General features: G+C 44.4%; 1 protein-coding gene across 1 annotated transcript in view; it reads right to left on the bottom strand.

The window, feature by feature from the left end:
• LOC112227472 (contactin-associated protein-like 2) overlaps positions 1-20,000 on the bottom strand; it is a 132,262-nt gene that overhangs the window by 78,794 nt on the left and 33,468 nt on the right. Inside the window, exons 8-9 of the mRNA XM_042308824.1 lie at positions 3,679-3,794; positions 450-534 (exon numbers count right to left, since the gene is read on the bottom strand). Of these exons, the coding sequence (XP_042164758.1) occupies positions 450-534; positions 3,679-3,794 (201 nt within the window). The remainder of the gene's footprint in view (positions 1-449; positions 535-3,678; positions 3,795-20,000) is intronic.

Raw genomic sequence — 20,000 nt, forward strand, 5'->3', positions numbered from 1 at the left:
TAGAGACATTCCATCCCACACATTGCCATTATACATCAGTGTTTCTCTCTTGTCATCTAATCTTTAGTTTCTTTCTTCCTGACAAGCTGAGCGTCTCGCTAATGTCATTGATGTCCTCAGCATCGGCTGGACTCTACCCCAAATAACAAAGTCAGAGACAGACAGGGCCTTGAGCATATTTCATTACATAAGTGAATATTTAATTACATAGTTGAATATTTAATTACATAAGTGAATATTTTAATCTTGGAATTTCTCTTCGGAAAAGAGGAAAACTGAAGCAACCTTGAAGAAAAGTTCTGTTCGTCAAACATTAAAGCGCAGAAAGATGGATAGTATAATTAGACGTTAATTAGCGGGTTGTCAGGGGTGACGATCCAACGGGGAAGAGAGGTGGAGACTGATAGCCGTGTCCAAGCAGCAGAAGAAAAAAGAACACACTCTCTTACCAGGTGTGTTGAGCAGACGGGACATGCGGCAGGCGTACGACACTTGTTGTTGACAGTGTTCAGCACTGGTAGTAATAGCTGTGACCTGTAACACACACAAATCAAATCAAATCAAATTTTATTTGTCACATACACATGGTTAGCAGATGTTAATGCGAGTGTAGCGAAATGCTTGTGCTTCTAGTTCCGACAATGCAGTAATAACGAACAAGTAATCTAACTAACAATTCCAAAAAAACAACTGTCTTATACACAGTGTAAGGGGATAAAGAATATGTACATAAGGATATATGAATGAGTGATGGTACAGAGCAGCATAGTCAAGATACAGTAGATGATATCGAGTACAGTATATACATATGAGATGAGTATGTAAACAAAGTGGCATAGTTAAAGTGGCTAGTGATACATGTATTACATAAGGATGCAGTCGATGATATAGAGTACAGTATATACGTATGCATATGAGATGAATAATGTAGGGTAAGTAACATTATATAAGGTAGCATTGTTTAAAGTGGCTAGTGATATATTTACATCGTTTCCCATCAATTCCCATTATTAAAGTGGCTGGAGTTGAGTCAGTGTCAGTGTGTTGGCAGCAGCCACTCAATGTTAGTGGTGGCTGTTTAACAGTCTGATGGCCTTGAGATAGAAGCTGTTTTTCAGTCTCTCGGTCCCAGCTTTGATGCACCTGTACTGACCTCGCCTTCTGGATGATAGCGGGGTGAACAGGCAGTGGCTCGGGTGGTTGATGTCCTTGATGATCTTTATGGCCTTCCTGTAACATCGGGTGGTGTAGGTGTCCTGGAGGGCAGGTAGTTTGCCCCCGGTGATGCGTTGTGCAGACCTCACTACCCTCTGGAGAGCCTTACGGTTGAGGGCGGAGCAGTTGCCGTACCAGGCGGTGATACAGCCCGCCAGGATGCTCTCGATTGTGCATCTGTAGAAGTTTGTGAGTGCTTTTGGTGACAAGCCGAATTTCTTCAGCCTCCTGAGGTTGAAGAGGCGCTGCTGCGCCTTCTTCACGATGCTGTCTGTGTGAGTGGACCAATTCAGTTTGTCTGTGATGTGTATGCCGAGGAACTTAAAACTTGCTACCCTCTCCACTACTGTTCCATCGATGTGGATAGGGGGTGTTCCCTCTGCTGTTTCCTGAAGTCCACAATCATCTCCTTAGTTTTGTTGACGTTGAGTGTGAGGTTATTTTCCTGACACCACACTCCGAGGGCCCTCACCTCCTCCCTGTAGGCCGTCTCGTCGTTGTTGGTAATCAAGCCTACCACTGTTGTGTCGTCCACAAACTTGATGATTGAGTTGGAGGCGTGCGTGGCCACGCAGTCGTGGGTGAACAGGGAGTACAGGAGAGGGCTCAGAACGCACCCTTGTGGGGCCCCAGTGTTGAGGATCAGCGGGGAGGAGATGTTGTTGCCTACCCTCACCACCTGGGGGCGGCCCGTCAGGAAGTCCAGTACCCAGTTGCACAGGGCGGGGTCGAGACCCAGGGTCTCGAGCTTGATGACGAGCTTGGAGGGTACTATGGTGTTGAATGCCGAGCTGTAGTCGATGAACAGCATTCTCACATAGGTATTCCTCTTGTCCAGATGGGTTAGGGCAGTGTGCAGTGTGGTTGAGATTGCATCGTCTGTGGACCTATTTGGGCGGTAAGCAAATTGGAGTGGGTCTAGGGTGTCAGGTAGGGTGGAGGTGATATGGTCCTTGACTAGTCTCTCAAAGCACTTCATGATGACGGAAGTGAGTGCTACGGGGCGGTAGTCATTTAGCTCAGTTACCTTAGCTTTCTTTGGAACAGGAACAATGGTGGCCCTCTTGAAGCATGTGGGAACAGAACTGGTATAGGGATTGATTGAATATGTCCGTAAACACACCGGCCAGCTGGTCTGCGCATGCTCTGAGGGCGCGGCTGGGGATGCCGTCTGGGCCTGCAGCCTTGCGAGGGTTAACACGTTTAAATGTCTTACTCACCTCGGCTGCAGTGAAGGAGAGACCGAATGTTTTCGTTGCAGGCCGTGTCAGTGGCACTGTATTGTCCTCAAAGCGGGCAAAAAAGTTATTTAGTCTGCCTGGGAGCAAGACATCCTGGTCCGTGACTGGGCTGGATTTCTTCCTGTAGTCTGTGATTGACTGTAGACCCTGCCACATGCCTCTTGTGTCTGAGCCGTTGAATTGAGATTCTACTTTGTCTCTGTACTGACGCTTAGTTTGTTTGATAGCCTTGCGGAGGGAATAGCTGCACTGTTTGTATTCGGTCATGTTACCAGACACCTTGCCCTGATTAAAAGCAGTGGTTCGCGCTTTCAGTTTCACACGAATGCTGCCATCAATCCACGGTTTCTGGTTAGGGAATGTTTTAATCGTTGCTATGGGAACGACATCTTCAACGCACGTTCTAATGAACTCGCACACCGAATCAGCGTATTCGTCAATATTGTTATCTGACGCAATACGAAACATATCCCAGTCCACGTGATGGAAGCAGTCTTGGAGTGTGGAGTCAGCTTGGTCGGACCAGCGTTGGACAGACCTCAGCGTGGGAGCCTCTTGTTTTAGTTTCTGTCTGTAGCATGGCATGGATCAACAAAATGGAGTCGTGGTCAGCTTTTCCGAAAGGGGGCGGGGCAGGGCCTTATATGCGTCGCGGAAGTTAGAGTAACAATGATCCAAGGTCTTTCCACCCCTGGTTGCGCAATCGATATGCTGATAAAATTTAGGGAGTCTTGTTTTCAGATTAGCCTTGTTAAAATCCCAGCTACAATGAATGCAGCCTCCGGATAAATGGTTTCCAGTTTGCAGAGAGTTAAATAAAGTTCGTTCAGAGCCATCGATGTGTCTGCTTGGGGGGATATATACGGCTGTGATTATAATCAAAGAGAATTCTCTTGGTAGATAATGCGGTCTACATTTGATTGTGAGGAATTCTAAATCAGGTGAACAGAAGGATTTGAGTTCCTGTATGTTTCTTTCATCACACCATGTCACGTTAGCCGTGTGTGTGTGAGTGTGTGAGTGTGAGTGTGTGTGAGTGTGTGTGAGTGTGAGTGTGTGTGTGTGTGTGTGAGTGCGCGTGTGAGTGCGTGTGTGTGTGTGAGTGTGAGTGTGCGTGTGTGAATGTGAGTGTGTGTGAGTGTTCGTGTGCGTGCGTGTGAGTGTGTGAGTGTGCGTGAGCGTGCATGTGTGTGCGTGTGTGTGTGTGTGTGTGTGTGTGTACCTGTTCCATAGAGGCACTGTAGTTGAGTTGCAGCACAGTGCGTCTCTCTCTGCTAGACCCGGTCACTGAGGTCTGGGCTGGTAGATTGTTGACCACTGTAGTCCACACCTTGTATTCTGAGAGAGAGAGAAAGAGAGAGCAGGAACCCAGATTTAATCAAATTGGAAATACAGACATTATCATCCTACAAAAAGCATGGTATAGAAGAGTCAGACCTATTTGTTGCCTTCTAGGTTACAGAGAGCTGGTAGTCCCACCTACCAAACTACCAGTGAGACTGGGAAGGGACTCAGGGGGTATCAGACCTAACCCACTATATTAAATTAGTCTAAACAGGAACATTTTACGTCTGGCGAGAAATTAAAAAGAAAATGATCTCAACAGAGAATATGTCCTCATGTGTGCTACCTATATCCCCCCAATAGAATCCCCATACATTAACGATGACAGTTTCTCCATCACAGAGGGGGAGATCAACCATTTCCAGACTCAGGGACATGTACTACTCTGTGGCGACCTAAAATCCAGAACTGGACAAGAACCCGATCAACTCAGCACACAGAGGGACAAACACCTACTGTACCTAGAGGTGACATAATTCCCTCCCAAATATGCCCTCCTAGATACTATGACAAAACAACCAACAAAAATGAGTCACAACTCCTGCAGCTCTGTTGCATGCTGGGTCTGTACATAGTCAATGGTAGGCTTCGAGGAGTCTCCTACGGTAGGTACACCTACAGCTCATCCCTTGGCACTAGTACTGTAGATTACTTTATCACTGACCTCAACCCAGAGTCTCTCAGAGCATTCACATGGGAGTGAGACCTTTCACCAGATCAACATTCACAACGCCGCAGGGCCAAACGGTTTACCAGGACGTGTACTCCGAGCATGCGTTGACCAACTGGCAATTGTCTTCACTGACATTTTTACCCTCTCCCTGTCTGTAATACCAACATGTTTCAAGCAGACCACCATAGTCCCTGTGCCCAAGAACACTAAGTCAACCTGCCTAAATGACTATCGACCCATAGCACTTTGAAAGGCTGGTCATGGCTCACATCAACACCATCATCCCAGAAACCCTAGACCCACTCCAATTTGCATACCGACCCAACATATCCACAGATGATGCAATCGTTATTGTACTCAACACTGCCCTGTCACATCTGGACAAAAGGATGTGAGAATAATATTCATTGACTACAGCTCAGCGTTCAACACCATAGTGCCTCAAATCTCATCACCAAGCTAAGGACACTGGGACTAAACACCTCCCTCTTCAACTGGATCCTGGACTTCCTGATGGGCCACCCCCATATGGTAAGGGAAGGTAACAACACTGATCCTTAATACAGGGACCCAACAAAACCTATTCAGGAGACTGAAAAGATTTGGCATGGGTCCTCAGATCCTCAAAAGGTTCTACAGCTGCACCATCGAGAGCATCTTGACTGTTTGCATCACTGCCTGGTATGGCAACTGCTTGGCCTCCGACCGCAAGGCACTACAGAGTGTAGTGCATACAGCCCAGGACATTACTGGGGCCAAGCTTCCTGCCATCCAGGACCTCTATACCAGGCGGTGTCAGAGGAAGGCCCTAAAAATTGTCAAAGACTAAAGCCACCCTAGTCATAGACTGTTCTCTCTGCTACTGCAGGCAAGTGGTACCTGAGCCCCAAGTCTATGTCGAATTACCTCGTGCCAAATAACATTTGATTTGATTTGACAAGCAAACTAACCTAAACAAAGGTAACCTCTTCTCTCTGCTTTGTTGATTTAAAAAAGCTTTTGATTCCATTTTGCATGAGGGTCTGCTATACAAATTGATTTAAAGCAGGGGTTTGGTGAAAAACAAACAACATTCTAAAATCCATGTACACAAACAACAAGTGTGCGGTTAACATTGGAAAAAAAACACACACATTTCTGTCCACAGGGCCGTGGGGTGAGACAGGGGTGCAGCTTGAGTCTCATCCTCTTCAACATACACTAACAGTCAGACGTTTTAGAACACCTACTCATTCAAGGGTTTTTCTTACTATTTTGTAGAATAATAGTGAAGTCATCAAAACTATGAAATAGCATATATGGAATCATGTAGTAAGCAAAAAAGTGTTCAACAAATCAAAATATATTTTATATTGGAGATTCTTCAAATAGCCACCCGTTGCCTTGATGACAGCTTTGCACACAATTGGCCTTCTCTCAGGCCCTGTGTGAAGCTAAATGACCCTCTCTGCCCATTAATCACTATTTACCAGTTGTTGTTGTCCTAGCTGTTTACCCATTGTTGTCTCACCTGTTGTTGTCTTAGCTCTACCAAACAACACCTGTGATTGCTTTATGCCTTTCTCTAATGTCAATATGACTTGTAAACTGTTGAGGGCAGCTCTCATTGTTTTATTTTACTGCAGAGCCCCTCCTCCCAGCTGCCCACTGCACTGAGGCTAGGTAACAATCGAGAATCGAGAATTTCAATAAGCATTTCTCTACGGCTGGCCATTCTTTCCACCTGGCTACCCCAACCCCGGCCAACAGCTCTGCACAACCTGCAGCAACTGGCCCAAGCCCCCCCACTTCTCCTTCACCCAAATCCAGATAGTTGATGCTCTGAAAGAGCTGCAAAATCTGGATCCCTACAAATCAGCTGGGCTAGACAATCTGGACCCTCTCTTTCTAAAATTATCCGCCGCCATTGTTGAAACCCCTATTTACTAGTCTGTTCAACCTCTCTTTCGTATCGTCTGAGATTCCTAAAGACTGGAAAGCGGCCACATTCATCCTCCTCTTCAAAGGGGGAGACACTAGACCCAAACTGTTACAGACATATATCCATCCTGCCTTGCCTTTCTAAAGGTTCTGAAAGCCAATTGAACAAACAGATCACAGACCATTTTGAATCCCATCATACCTTCTCCGCTATGCAATCATGTTTCGGAGCTGGTCAGGGGTGCACCTCAGCCACACTCAAGGTCCTAAATGATATCATAACCGCCATCAACAGCCGTCTTCATTGACCTGGCCAAGGCCTCCGACTCTGTCAATCACCGTATTCTTATCGGCATACTCAACTGCCTTGGTTTCTCAAATGATTACCTCACCTGGTTCACCAACTACTTCTCTGGACAGTCTCTATGGGGGTGCCACAGGGTTCAATTCTCGGGCCGACTCTCTTCTCTGTATACATCAATGATGTCGCTCTTGCTGCTGGTGATTCTTTGATCCACCTCTACACAAACGACACCATTCTGTATACCTCTGGCCCTTCTTTAGACACTTTGTTAACTAACCTCCAGACGAGCTTCAATGCCATACAACTCTCCTTCCGAGGCCTCCAACTGCTCTTAAATGCTAGTAAAACAAAGTGCATGCTTTTCAACCGATCGCTGCCCACACCTGCCTGCCCGTCCAGCATCACTACTCTGGACGGTTCTGACTTAGAATATGTGGACAACCACAAATACCTAGGTGTCTGGTTAGACTGTAAACTCTCCTTCCAGACTCACATTAAGCATCTCCAATCCAAAATTAAATTTGCAACAAAGCAACCGTCACTCATGCTGCCAAACATACCCTTGTAAAACGAACCATCCTACCGATCTTCAACTTCGGCAATGTCATTTACAAAATAGCCTCCAACACTCTACTCAACTAATTGGATGTAGTCTATCACAGTGCCATCCGTTTTGTCACCAAAGCCCCGTAATACTACCCACCACTGCGACCTGTACGCTCTCGTCTGCTGGCCCTCGCTTCAAACTTGTTGCCAGATCCACTGGCTCCAGGTCATCTACAAGTCTCTGCTAGGTAAAGCCCCGCCTTATCTCAGCTCACTGGTCACCATAGCAGCACCCACCCGTAGCATGTGCTCCAGCAGGTATATCTCACTGGTCACCCCCAAAGCCAATTCTTCCTTCGGCCACCTCTCCTTCCAGTTCTCTACTGCCAATGACTGGAAATAACTGCAAAAATCACCAAAGCTGGAGACTCTTATCTCCCTCTCTAGCTTTAAGCACCAGCTGTCAGAGCAGCTCACTGATCACTGCACCTGTACATAGCCCATATGTAAATAGCCCATCCAATCTACCTCATCCCAATCTACCTCATCATTTGCCAGCAGCATACCATCTTGCATACCACTGCTGGCTTGCTTCTGAAGCTAAGCAGGGTTGGTCCTGGTCAGTCCCTGGATGGGAGACCAGATGCTGCTGGAAACTTTTTTGGAGGGTCAGTAGGAGGCACTCTTTCCTCTGGTCTAAAAAAATATCCCAATTCCCCAGGGCAGAGATTTGGGACACTTCCCTGTGTAGGGTGCTGTCTTTCGGATGGGACATTAAACAGGTGTCCTGACTCTCTGAGGTCATTAAAGATCCCATGGCACTTACCGTAAGGGTGTTAACCCCGGTGTCCTGGGTAAATTCCCAATCTGACCCTCAAACCATCACGGTCACCTAATAATCCCCAGTTTACAATTGGCTCATTCATCCCCCTCCTCACCCCTGTAACTATTCCCCAGGTTGTTGCTGCAAATGAGAATGTGTTCTCAGGCAACTTACCTGGTAAAATAACAAATACATTTAAAATACTATATTCATTTATTTTTCTTGCTCCTTTGCACCCCAGTATCTGTTAGGTATGTGTAACTGGCTGTAAGGGAGTCAGGCTTAGGAGAGCAGAAGTTGGGGAGACAAAGGAGCCTTTTATTTTGGCGAAGAAAACCCACGGCACTAAGAACCCTAAACACAATATGGGTTGACATAACCCAGCGCAGACCAGTCTAGCGTGCACATACATGAAACAACAAACAATTCCACACACAGACATGGGTGGAACAGAGGGTTATATATACATGTCTAATACTGAGGGAATTGAAACCAGGTGTTTAGGAAAACAAGACAAGACAAATGGAAAAATGAAAGGTGGTTTGGCGATGGCTAGAAAGCCGGTGACGTCGACCGCCGAACGCCGCCCAAACAAGGTGAGGAACTGACTTCGGCGGAAGTCGTGACAGTATCTCTACTTGCACATTCTACTTCTGCACATTCTACCATTCCAGTGTTTAATTGATATATTGTAATTACTTCGCCACCATGGCCTATTTATTGCCTTACCTCTCTTATCCTACCTTATTTGCACATGCTGTATATAGACTTTCTACTGTATTATTGATAGTATGTTTGTTTATCCCATGTCTAACTCTGTGTTGTTGTATGTGTCGAACTGCGTTGTTTTGTCTTGGCCAGGTCGCAATTGCAAATGAGAACTTGTTCTCAACTAGCCTACCTGGTTAAATAAAGGTGAAATAAAATAAAAAATAAAAAAGTCTGAGCACTGATGGAGGGATTGTGCATTCCTGGTGTAATTCGGGCAGTTGCCATCTTGTACCTGTCCCACAGGTGTGATGTTTGGATGTACCGATCCTGTGCAGGTGTTGTTACACGTGGTCTGCCACTGCGAGGACGATCAGCTGTCCATCCTGTCTCCCTGTAGCGCTATCTTAGGCGTCTCACAGTATGGACATTGCAAATTATTGCCCTGGCCACATCTGCAGTCCTCATGCCTCCTTGCAGCATGCCTAAGGCACGTTCACACAGATGAGCAGGAACCCTGGGCATCTTTCTTTCAGTGTTTTTCAGAGTCAGTAGAAAGGCCTCTTTAGTGTCCTAAGTTTTCATAACTGTGACCTTAATTGCCTACTGTCTGTAAGCTGGTAGTGTCTTATTAATGACCGTTCAACAGGTGCATGTTCATTAATTGTTTATGGTTCACTGAACAAGCATGGGAAACAGTGTTTAAACACTTTACAATGGAGATCTGTGAAGTTATTTGGATTTTTAGAAATTATCTCTGAAAGACAGTGTCCTGAAAAAGGGACGTTTCTGGGTTTTTTCCGAGTTTATATAGTATTTATCAGCTGGAAGTAGAAGCCTAAGCGTTATTGTTCACTGGTTTACTCCAATGAGGGGAGGGGTGGTAGGGTTAGAAAGTAATAAAGGAAAATCTATTGAAAAAAAGATGTGTATATATGTATACAGTACCAGTTAAAAGTTTAGACACACCTACTCATTCAAGAGTTTTACTTTATTTTTTACTATTTTCCACATTGTAGAATAATAGCGAAGATAATATCAAGACACCGTTGTCCTTAAACACACAACAAAACTATACATACATCGGCCTAAACATCAGCGCTACAGGTAACTTCCACAAAGCTGTGAACCATCTGAGAGACAAGGCAAGAAGGGCCTTCTACGCCATCAAAAGGAACATACAATTAGACATACCAATTAGGATCTGGCTAAAAAATACTTGAATCATTTATAGAACCCATTGCCCTTTATGGTTGTAAGGTCTGGGGTCCGCTCACCAACCAAAAATTCACAAAATGGGACAAACACCAAATTAAGACTGCATACAGAATTCTGCAAAAAATATCCTCCGTGTACAACGTAAAACACCAATTAATGCATGCAGAGCAGAATTAGGCCGATAACCGCTAATTATCAAAAACCATGAAAAGAGACATTAAATTCTACAACCACCTAAAAGGAAGTGGTTCCTAAACCTTCCATAACAAAGCCATCAACTACAGAGAGATGAACCTGGAGAAGAGTCCCTTAAGCCAGCTGGTCCTGGGGCTCTGTTCCCAAACACAAACAGACCCCACAGAGCCCCAGGACAGGAACACATTTAGACCCAACCAAATCAGGAGAAAACAAAAAGATAATTACTTAACAAAAAAACAGAGCAAACTAGAATGCTATTTGGCCCTAAAACAGAGAGTACACAGTGGCACAAAACCTGACCACTGTGACTGACCCCACATTAAGGAAAGCTTTGACTATGTACAGACTCTGTGAGCATAGCATTGCTATTGAGAAAGGCCGAGACTGTCACGACTTCCGCCGAAGTCGGCTCCTCTCCTTGTTCGGGCAGCATTCGGCTGTCGACGTCACCGGCTTTCTAGCCATCGTGTCACGACCGTCAGAAGAAGCGGACCAAAGCTCAGCGTGGTGAACGTACATTTTCTTTTTATTAAATAATGTCGCCAACAAAACAATACAAATGACCGTGACACTTAACAGGGCATTAGTGCCACTAGCAAAGATAACTACCCACACTGAAGGAGGGGAAAAAAGGGCTACCTAAGTATGATTCCCAATCAGAGACAACGATAGACAGCTGTCCCTGATTGAAAACCATACCCGGCCAAAACAGAAATAATGAAACATAGAAAACAAAACATAGAATGCCCAGCCCACATCACACCCTGACCTAACCAAATAGAGAAATAAAACGGCTCTCTAAGGTCAGGGCGTGACACATCGCCGCTCAATTTTTCATGTATCCATTTGTTTTGTCTTGTTCCCTGCACACCTACTTTTCATTCCCCAATCAATCTACATGTATTTATTCCTCTGTTCCCCATCATGTCTTTGTGCAAGATTGTTTGTGTTACGTGTGTATTGTTGACGCACCAGACTGGCTTGTTTTTTCCGTGTTATTTTTCACGAAGATGTTTATTGTTAAACATAATTCTTGTGACTGTTTTGCACTTTTGCCTTAATAAAGTGTGCACCTGTTCACACATCTCTGCTCTCCTGCACCTGACTTCGCTTCCAGTACGCACACATCTGACACAGACCTGGCTCTCAAGAGAAGACAGGCTATGCGAGTACTGCCCACAAAATTAGGTGGAAACTGAGCTGCACTTCCTAACCTGCTAAATGTATGACCATATTAGAGACACATATTTCCCTCAGATTACACAGAGCCACAAAGAATTGGAAAACAAACCCGATTTTGATAAACTCCTGTCATGACTGGCCTGCTCGGGCCAGGTTACCGTGGACCACAACCCTACAGAGAGATCTCTCTCACACCCATCAGAGGGGGAGAGATGGAGAGGTATGGAGATGGGGGGGTTTATGACACCTCACCCATTGTAAATCTTAAGGCAGCAGACACAATTCCTTAGTCCTCTCACTATGGAGAACCGGACTCAGAACATTAACATGCAATAAATAGACTTTGGGAAAATAGGTTTCCTCAGCCATAATGGTGGTAATGACGATAGATGGAATATGAAAATATATGTTGTTTTTGTTATGTTATTAAAAGTTAAAGGACAACATTATAATAAAAACATTGTAACTTTAAGAGTTTTCCTAGTATATGCTTGATGTTTGCATATTGTATGTTGTGTGGAAAATATCCAGATCAAAGAGAATGTTTTTGTAAAGATGAAATGTAAAGTTAGCTGTCTGAATTGGATCTGAGTAATATCCAGACCTTGCTTCGTGACTTGGTACGCCCAGAGAATTACCCTAAATGCAGAAACGTCCATCTCTGACCTGAGGGTATAAAACATGTGAGTTAAGAATGAACATATCAGACTAATTGACCTGAGCTGCAGCCAAGGTCTGAGTAGTCAGCAACCCCAAATCGTATCGTCTGAGATCCCCAAAGATTGGAAAGCTGCCGAGGTCATCCCCCACTTCAAAGTGTGAGGCACTATAGACCCAAACTGCTCCAGACCTACAGTATATATATCCTACCCTGCCTTTCTAAGGTCATCAAAAGCCAAGTTAATGCAATCTGGTTTCCGCTATGCAATCTGGTTTCCGAGCTGGGTGCACCTCAGCCACGCTCAAGGTCCTAAACGATATCACAACCGCCATCAATAAGAGATAATACTGTGCAGCTGTAATTCCAGAAAATTATGTAATGGCTTCAGAAGCTTCTGATTGACATCATTTGAGTCAATTGGAGGTGTACCTGTGGATGTATTTCAAGGCCTATCGTCAAACTCAGTGCATCTTTGCTTGACATGGGAAAATCAAAAGAAATTAAGACACTATTAACAGTCATGGGGATAAACACCTACCAGGAAGCAACAACCTTTCCCTCCCCACAGACCCCCACAGAAACAACTATGACGAAGTGAAAAACAAAAACGGAGTACAGCTCGTGAAGCTCTGTGGAACACTGGGTCTGTACATAGTCAATGGTAGGCTGGGAGGGGACTCTTTTGGTAGGTACACCTACAGCTCTGTGGAACACTGGGTCTGTACATAGTCAATGGTAGGCTGAGAGGGGACTCTTTTGGTAGGTAAACCTACAGCTCATCCCTTGGCAGCAGCACTGTAGACTGCTTCCTCACCGACCTCAACCCAGAGTCTCTCAGAGCCTTCACAGTCAGCCCACTAACACCTCTCTCAGACCAACCCAGAGTCTCTCAGAGCCTTCACAGTCAGCCCACTAACACCTCTCTCAGACCAACCCAGAGTCTCTCAGAGCCTTCACACTCAGCCCACTAACACCTCTCTCAGACCAACCCAGAGTCTCTCAGAGCCTTCACAGTCAGCCCACTAACACCTCTCTCAGACCACAGTCAAATCACAGTGTATCTGAGAAGAGCAGAACCCAACCATGAAGCATCACGGCCCAATAAATTACATGGTACAAAACAGGCCTATAGATGGAGTGCAAACAGTACAGACATCTACCAAAAAGCAATTAATAGCCAAAACATACAATCTCTCCTGGACAACTTTTTATCCTTAACATTCTCCAACAGCAATGAAGGTGTAAATTTGGATGTTTGGAACATAAACTTTATATTTGACAAATGAACCTCCTTGTCAAATTTAAACAAGCATAAGAGCAAACCAGAAATAACAGATAATCAAAAATGGTTTGATAATGATTGCAAAAATCTAAGAAAGTAATTGAGAAATATATCTAATCAAAAACACAGAGAACCAGACAACAAAAATATATGCCTTCAATATGGGGAAACACTGAAGCAATACAAACACACCCTAAGAACAAAAAAGGAACAGCACATTAGAAATCAGCTGGATGGAATTGAGGAATCCATAGAATCAAACCACTTCTGGGAGAATTGGAATAAATTAAACAAACCTCATCATGAGGTTTTGGCTATCCAAAATGGGGATATGTGGAGAAATCACTTTGCAAACCTCTATAGCAATATAACAAAGAGCCCAGAACAAAAAGATATACAAGAAAAATTACAAATCCTTCAATCAGCAGTCAAAGACTATCAGAATCCTGTGGATACCCCAATTACAGAAGAAGAATTATTGGGAAAACTATGCACACTCCAACCCCAAAAGGCCTGTGGTGCTGATGTTATTTTAAATTAAATGATCAAATATACAGACCACAAATTCAAATTAGCTATACTCAAACTCTTCAACATTATCCTCACTGCAGGTATTTTCCCCAATATTTGGAACCAGGGATTGATCACACCAATCTATAAAAATGGAGACAAATTTTACCCAAATAATTACAGAGGAATTTGCATTAACAGCAACTTGGGGAAAATTCTCTGCAGTATTATAAATAGCAGACTACATAATTTCCTTGACGAACACAACGTCCTGAGCAGAAGCCAGATTGGATTTCTAAAAAATGATCGTACAACAGACCACATTTACACCCTCCACACTCTAATTGATAAACAAGTAAACCAAAACAAAGGCAAAATCTACTTGTGTTTTGTAGATTTCAAGAAAACATTTGATTCAATTTGGCACGAAGGTCTTTTTTATAAACTAATAGAAAGTGGTATTGGAGGGAAAACATATTATTTTATTAAATCAAAGTACACTAAAAACAAATGTGCGGTTAAAATTGGCATCAAGCAAACAGACTTCTTCTCTCAGGGACGGGGAGTGAAACAGGGCTGCCCAATAAGTCCAACACTATTTAACATCTACATTAATTTTATTTTTTATTTTTTTTATTTCACCTTTATTTAACCAGGTAGGCCAGTTGAGAACAAGTTCTAATTTGCAACTGCGACCTGGCCAAGATAAAGCATAGCAGTGTGAGCAGACAACACAGAGTTACACATGGAATAAACAATTAACAAGTCAATAACACAGTAGAAAACAAAGGGGGGAGTCTATATACAATGTGTGCAAAAGGCATGAGGAGGTAGGCGAATAATTACAATTTTGCAGATTAACACTGGAGTGATAAATGATCAGATGGTCATGTACAGGTAGAGATATTGGTGTGCAAAAGAGCAAGTAAATAAATAAAAACAGTATGGGGATGAGGTAGGTGAAAATGGGTGGGCTATTTACCAATAGACTATGTACAGCAGCAGCGATCGGTTAGCTGCTCAGATAGCTGATGTTTGAAGTTGGTGAGGGAGATAAAAGTCTCCAACTTCAGCGATTTTTGCAATTCGTTCCAGTCACAGGCAGCAGAGTACTGGAACGAAAGGCGGCCAAATGAGGTGTTGGCTTTAGGGATGATCAGTGAGATACACCTGCTGGAGCGCATGCTACGGATGGGTGTTGCCATCGTGACCAGTGAACTGAGATAAGGCGGAGCTTTACCTAGCATGGACTTGTAGATGACCTGGAGCCAGTGGGTCTGGCGACGAATATGTAATGAGGGCCAGCCGACTAGAGCATACAGGTCGCAGTGGTGGGTGGTATAAGGTGCTTTAGTGACAAAACGGATGGCACTGTGATAGACTGCATCCAGTTTGCTGAGTAGAGTGTTGGAAGCCATTTTGTAGATGACATCGCCGAAGTCGAGGATCGGAAGGATAGTCAGTTTTACTAGGGTAAGCTTGGCGGCGTGAGTGAAGGAGGCTTTGTTGCGGAATAGAAAGCCGACTCTTGATTTGATTTTCGATTGGAGATGTTTGATATGAGTCTGGAAGGAGAGTTTGCAGTCTAGCCAGACACCTAGGTACTTATAGATGTCCACATATTCAAGGTCGGAACCATCCAGGTGGTGGTGATGCTAGTCGGGCATGCGGGTGCAGGCAGCGATCGGTTGAAAAGCATGCATTTGGTTTTACTAGCGTTTAAGAGCAGTTGGAGGCCACGGAAGGAGTGTTGTATGGCATTGAAGCTTGTTTGGAGGTTAGATAGCACAGTGTCCAATGACGGGCCGAAAGTATATAGAATGGTGTCGTCTGCGTAGAGGTGGATCAGGGAATCGCCCGCAGCAAGAGCAACATCATTGATATATACAGAGAAAAGAGTCGGCCCGAGAATTGAACCCTGTGGCACCCCCATAGAGACTGCCAGAGGACCGGACAGCATGCCCTCCGATTTGACACACTGAACTCTGTCTGCAAAGTAATTGGTGAACCAGGCAAGGCAGTCATCCGAAAAACCGAGGCTACTGAGTCTGCCGATAAGAATATGGTGATTGACAGAGTCGAAAGCCTTGGCAAGGTCAATGAAGACGGCTGCACAGTACTGTCTTTTATCGATGGCGGTTATGATATCGTTTAGTACCTTGAGTGTTGCTGAGGTGCACCCGTGACCGGCTCGGAAACCAGATTGCACAGCGGAGAAGGTACGGTGGGATTCGAGATGGTCAGTGACCTGTTTGTTGACTTGGCTTTCGAAGACCTTAGATAGGCAGGGCAGGATGGATATAGGTCTGTAACAGTTTGGGTCCAGGGTGTCTCCCCCTTTGAAGAGGGGGATGACTGCGGCAGCTTTCCAATCCTTGGGGATCTCAGACGATATGAAAGAGAGGTTGAACAGGCTGGTAATAGGGGTTGCGACAATGGCGGCGGAAAGTTTCAGAAATAGGGGGTCCAGATTGTCAAGCCCAGCTGATTTGTACGGGTCCAGGTTTTGCAGCTCTTTCAGAACATCTGCTATCTGGATTTGGGTAAAGGAGAACCTGGAGAGGCTTGGGCGAGGAGCTGCCGGGGGGGCAGAGCTGTTGGCCGAGGTTGGAGTAGCCAGGCGGAAGGCATGGCCAGCCGTTGAGAAATGCTTATTGAAGTTTTCGATAATCATGGATTTATCGGTGGTGACCGTGTTACCTAGCCTCAGTGCAGTGGGCAGCTGGGAGGAGGTGCTCTTGTTCTCCATGGACTTCACAGTGTCCCAGAACTTTTTGGAGTTGGAGCTACAGGTTGCAAACTTCTGCCTGAAGAAGCTGGCCTTAGCTTTCCTGACTGACTGCGTGTATTGGTTCCGGACTTCCCTGAACAGTTGCATATCCCGGGGACTATTCGATGCTATTGCAGTCCGCCACAGGATGTTTTTGTGCTGGTTGAGGGAAGTCAGGTCTGGGGTGAACCAAGGACTGTATCTGTTCTTAGTTCTGCATTTTTTGAACGGAGCATGCTTATCTAAAATGGTGAGGAAGTTACTTTTAAAGAATGACCAGGCATCCTCAACTGACGGGATGAGGTCAATGTCCTTCCAGGATACCCGGGCCAGGTCGATTAGAAAGGCCTGCTCACAGAAGTGTTTTAGGGAGCGTTTGACAGTGATGAGGGGTGGTCGTTTGACTGCGGCTCCGTAGCGGATACAGGCAATGAGGCAGTGATCGCTGAGATCCTGGTTGAAGACAGCGGAGGTGTATTTGGAGGGCCAGTTGGTCAGGATGACATCTATGAGGGTGCCCTTGTTTACAGAGTTAGGGTTGTACCTGGTGGGTTCCTTGATGATTTGTGTGAGATTGAGGGCATCTAGCTTAGATTGTAGGACTGGCGGGGTGTTAAGCATATCCCAGTTTAGGTCACCTAACAGAACAAACTCTGAGGCTAGATGGGGGGCGATCAATTCACAAATGGTGTCCAGGGCACAGCTGGGAGCTGAGGGGGGTCGGTAGCAGGCGGCAACAGTGAGAGACTTATTTCTGGAGAGAGTAATTTTCAAAATTAGTAGTTTGAACTGTTTGGGTATGGACCTGGAAAGTATGAATTGGCAAAAACATTAGAAGAATCGGCAGCACCTGGTATCACCCTACACTACACTGAAATCAAGTGTCTGCTGTACGCAGATGACCTGGTGCTGCTGTCTCCCACTAAAGAGGGTCTGCTGTAGACAGATGACCTGGTGCTGCTGTCTCCCACTAAGGAGGGTCTGCTGTAGACAGATGACCTGGTGCTGCTGTCTCCCACTAAAGAGGGTCTGCTGTATGCAGATGACCTGGTGCTGCTGTCTCCCACTAAGGAGGGTCTGCTGTAGACAGATGACCTGGTGCTGCTGTCTCCCACTAAAGAGGGGTTACAGCAGCACCTAGATCGTCTTCACAGGTTCTGTCAGACCTGGGCTCTGACCGTTAACCTAAAAAAAACAAATATAATAATATTCCAAGAAAAGGTCCGGAAATAAGGATGACAAATATAAATTCTATTTGGACACAGTTCTATTAGAACACACCAAAAACTACACATATCTAGGACTAAATATCAGCAACACAGGTAGCTTTCACATGGCTGTGAATGAGCTGAGAGACAAAGCAAGAAGAGCATTCTATGCCATTAAAAGGAACATCAAAATCGAAATTCCAATTAGAATCTGGCTCAGAAATGTTCAATCAGTTACAGAACAAATTGCTCTATATGGCAGTGAAGTATGGGGTCCAATCTCTAATAATGAATTTACCAAATGGGACGAACATCCAATTGAAACAGAGTTTTGCAAGACTGTATTGCAAGTGCAAAGAAAAACTTGAAATAACGCATGTAGAGCAGAATTGGGCCAATACCCCCTCCTCATTCGAATAGAAAAAAGAGCCATCAAAATTTACAACCATCTAAAAACAAGTGACCCCAAAACATTCCATCACACAGCTCTACAATGTCAAGAGATGAAACAAAAGAAGAGTCCCCTCAGCCAGCTGGTTCTGAGGCTCAGTTCACCAACCCAAACCAACCCCATAGAGCCTCAGGACAGCACTCAGAAAATCTGGCCCAACTAAATCATCACAAAACAAAAACAAAAATATATCACCTATTGGAAAGACACCACAAAAAATCAAAGTAAACTTCAATGCTACTTGTCTCTAAACAGACAGTACATGGTGGCAGACTATCTGACCACTGTGACTGATAGAAAACTGAGGAAAACACTGACTAGGTACAGACTCAGTGAGCACAGTCTGGCTATAGAGACCTGTCGTCACAGACAAACCTGGCTGCCCAAAGAGGAGGCTGTGCTCACTTTGCTCCAAGGGAGAGGTAGAGACAAATCTGCATTTCCTATTACACTGTGACAAATACTCAGACCTAAGAGAATATTTCTTTCCCAAAATTATAATTCAATACAAAGACTTTGAAACTATAAAAGATGAAGAAAAACTCCAATATTTATTGGGTGAAAAGCAAAGATGTGCAGTTTTGACAGCCAAATATGTGTCCTCCTGCCACAACCTGAGGGACAGCCAGTGAAAAGTGCAAAGTAATGTTGATAATATTTCCCATCTTGTTTTGTTTTGTCTTTCATACCATGTCATGTGTCTTCTCAGTCACGTTGACACTGGTCTACTACCATTGCTTTAATGTATTGTTGTTCTCATTAATATTGTTGTTGTAGTTGTTGTTAATGGTAATCCCATGTCCACTACTACTATTATTATTGCTGTTGGTCCCACCATTTATTTATATATAAATATATATATATTTTATATATAAATATATATTTTTATTTTATTTTAATTTTTCGATATGTATACTTTGACAACGTAAGTAACAATGAACTTGCCATGTCAATAAAGTCAATTGAATTGAATTGAATTGAGAGAGAGAGAGAGAAAGAAAGAAAGAAAGAAAGTGAGGGAGAGAGAGAGAAAGGGAGAGAGAGAGATAGAAAGGGAGAGAGAGAGAGAGAGAGAGAGAGAGAAAGAGAGAGAGAAATGGAGGGAGAGAAAGGGCGAGAGAGAGAGAGAGAAAGGGAGAGAGAGAGAAAGGGAGAGAGAGAGAGAGGGATAGAGAAAGAGAGAGAGAAATGGAGGGAGAGAAAGGGTGAGAGAGAGAGAGAAAGGGAGAGAGAGAGAGAGAGAGAAATGGAGAGAGAGAGAGAGGGAGAGAGAAAGAGAGAAATGGAGGGAGAGAAAGGGCGAGAGAGAGAGAAAGGGAGAGAGAGAGAGAGAAAGAAAGGGAGAGAGAGAGAGAGCGAAAGGGAGAGAGAGAAAAGGAGGGTGAGAGGGAAAGGGAGAGAGAAAGTGTAGCTCTAAACAAGGTGATGTAATGAAAGCTCCTAAAATATAATCTTCTAATATCCAAGAATCTGTTGTGGTTTATCTGATATATTATCAAGGTTAGTGTGTGTGTGTGTGGTGTGTGCACAGTGGTCACAGATAAATGTCAAAGGCTGTAGCTGCATAACCAGCTTGCCTTGGAAACTAATAGGATCAGATGTCTAGGCCTTGAAAAGAAGGAGAGGAGGAAAAAAAAGAGAGGTTAGAGTTTTTCATGATGAGGTAGCTCGGTAGAGTGGTCACTAGCTGGAACAGCCACAAAGTCATAAAATCTGAATTTTAAACCTAACCCTAACCTTAACCAC

This window comes from Oncorhynchus tshawytscha, linkage group LG29 (genome assembly GCF_018296145.1).
Source record: "Oncorhynchus tshawytscha isolate Ot180627B linkage group LG29, Otsh_v2.0, whole genome shotgun sequence".
Taxonomy (NCBI): Eukaryota; Metazoa; Chordata; class Actinopteri; order Salmoniformes; family Salmonidae; genus Oncorhynchus; species Oncorhynchus tshawytscha.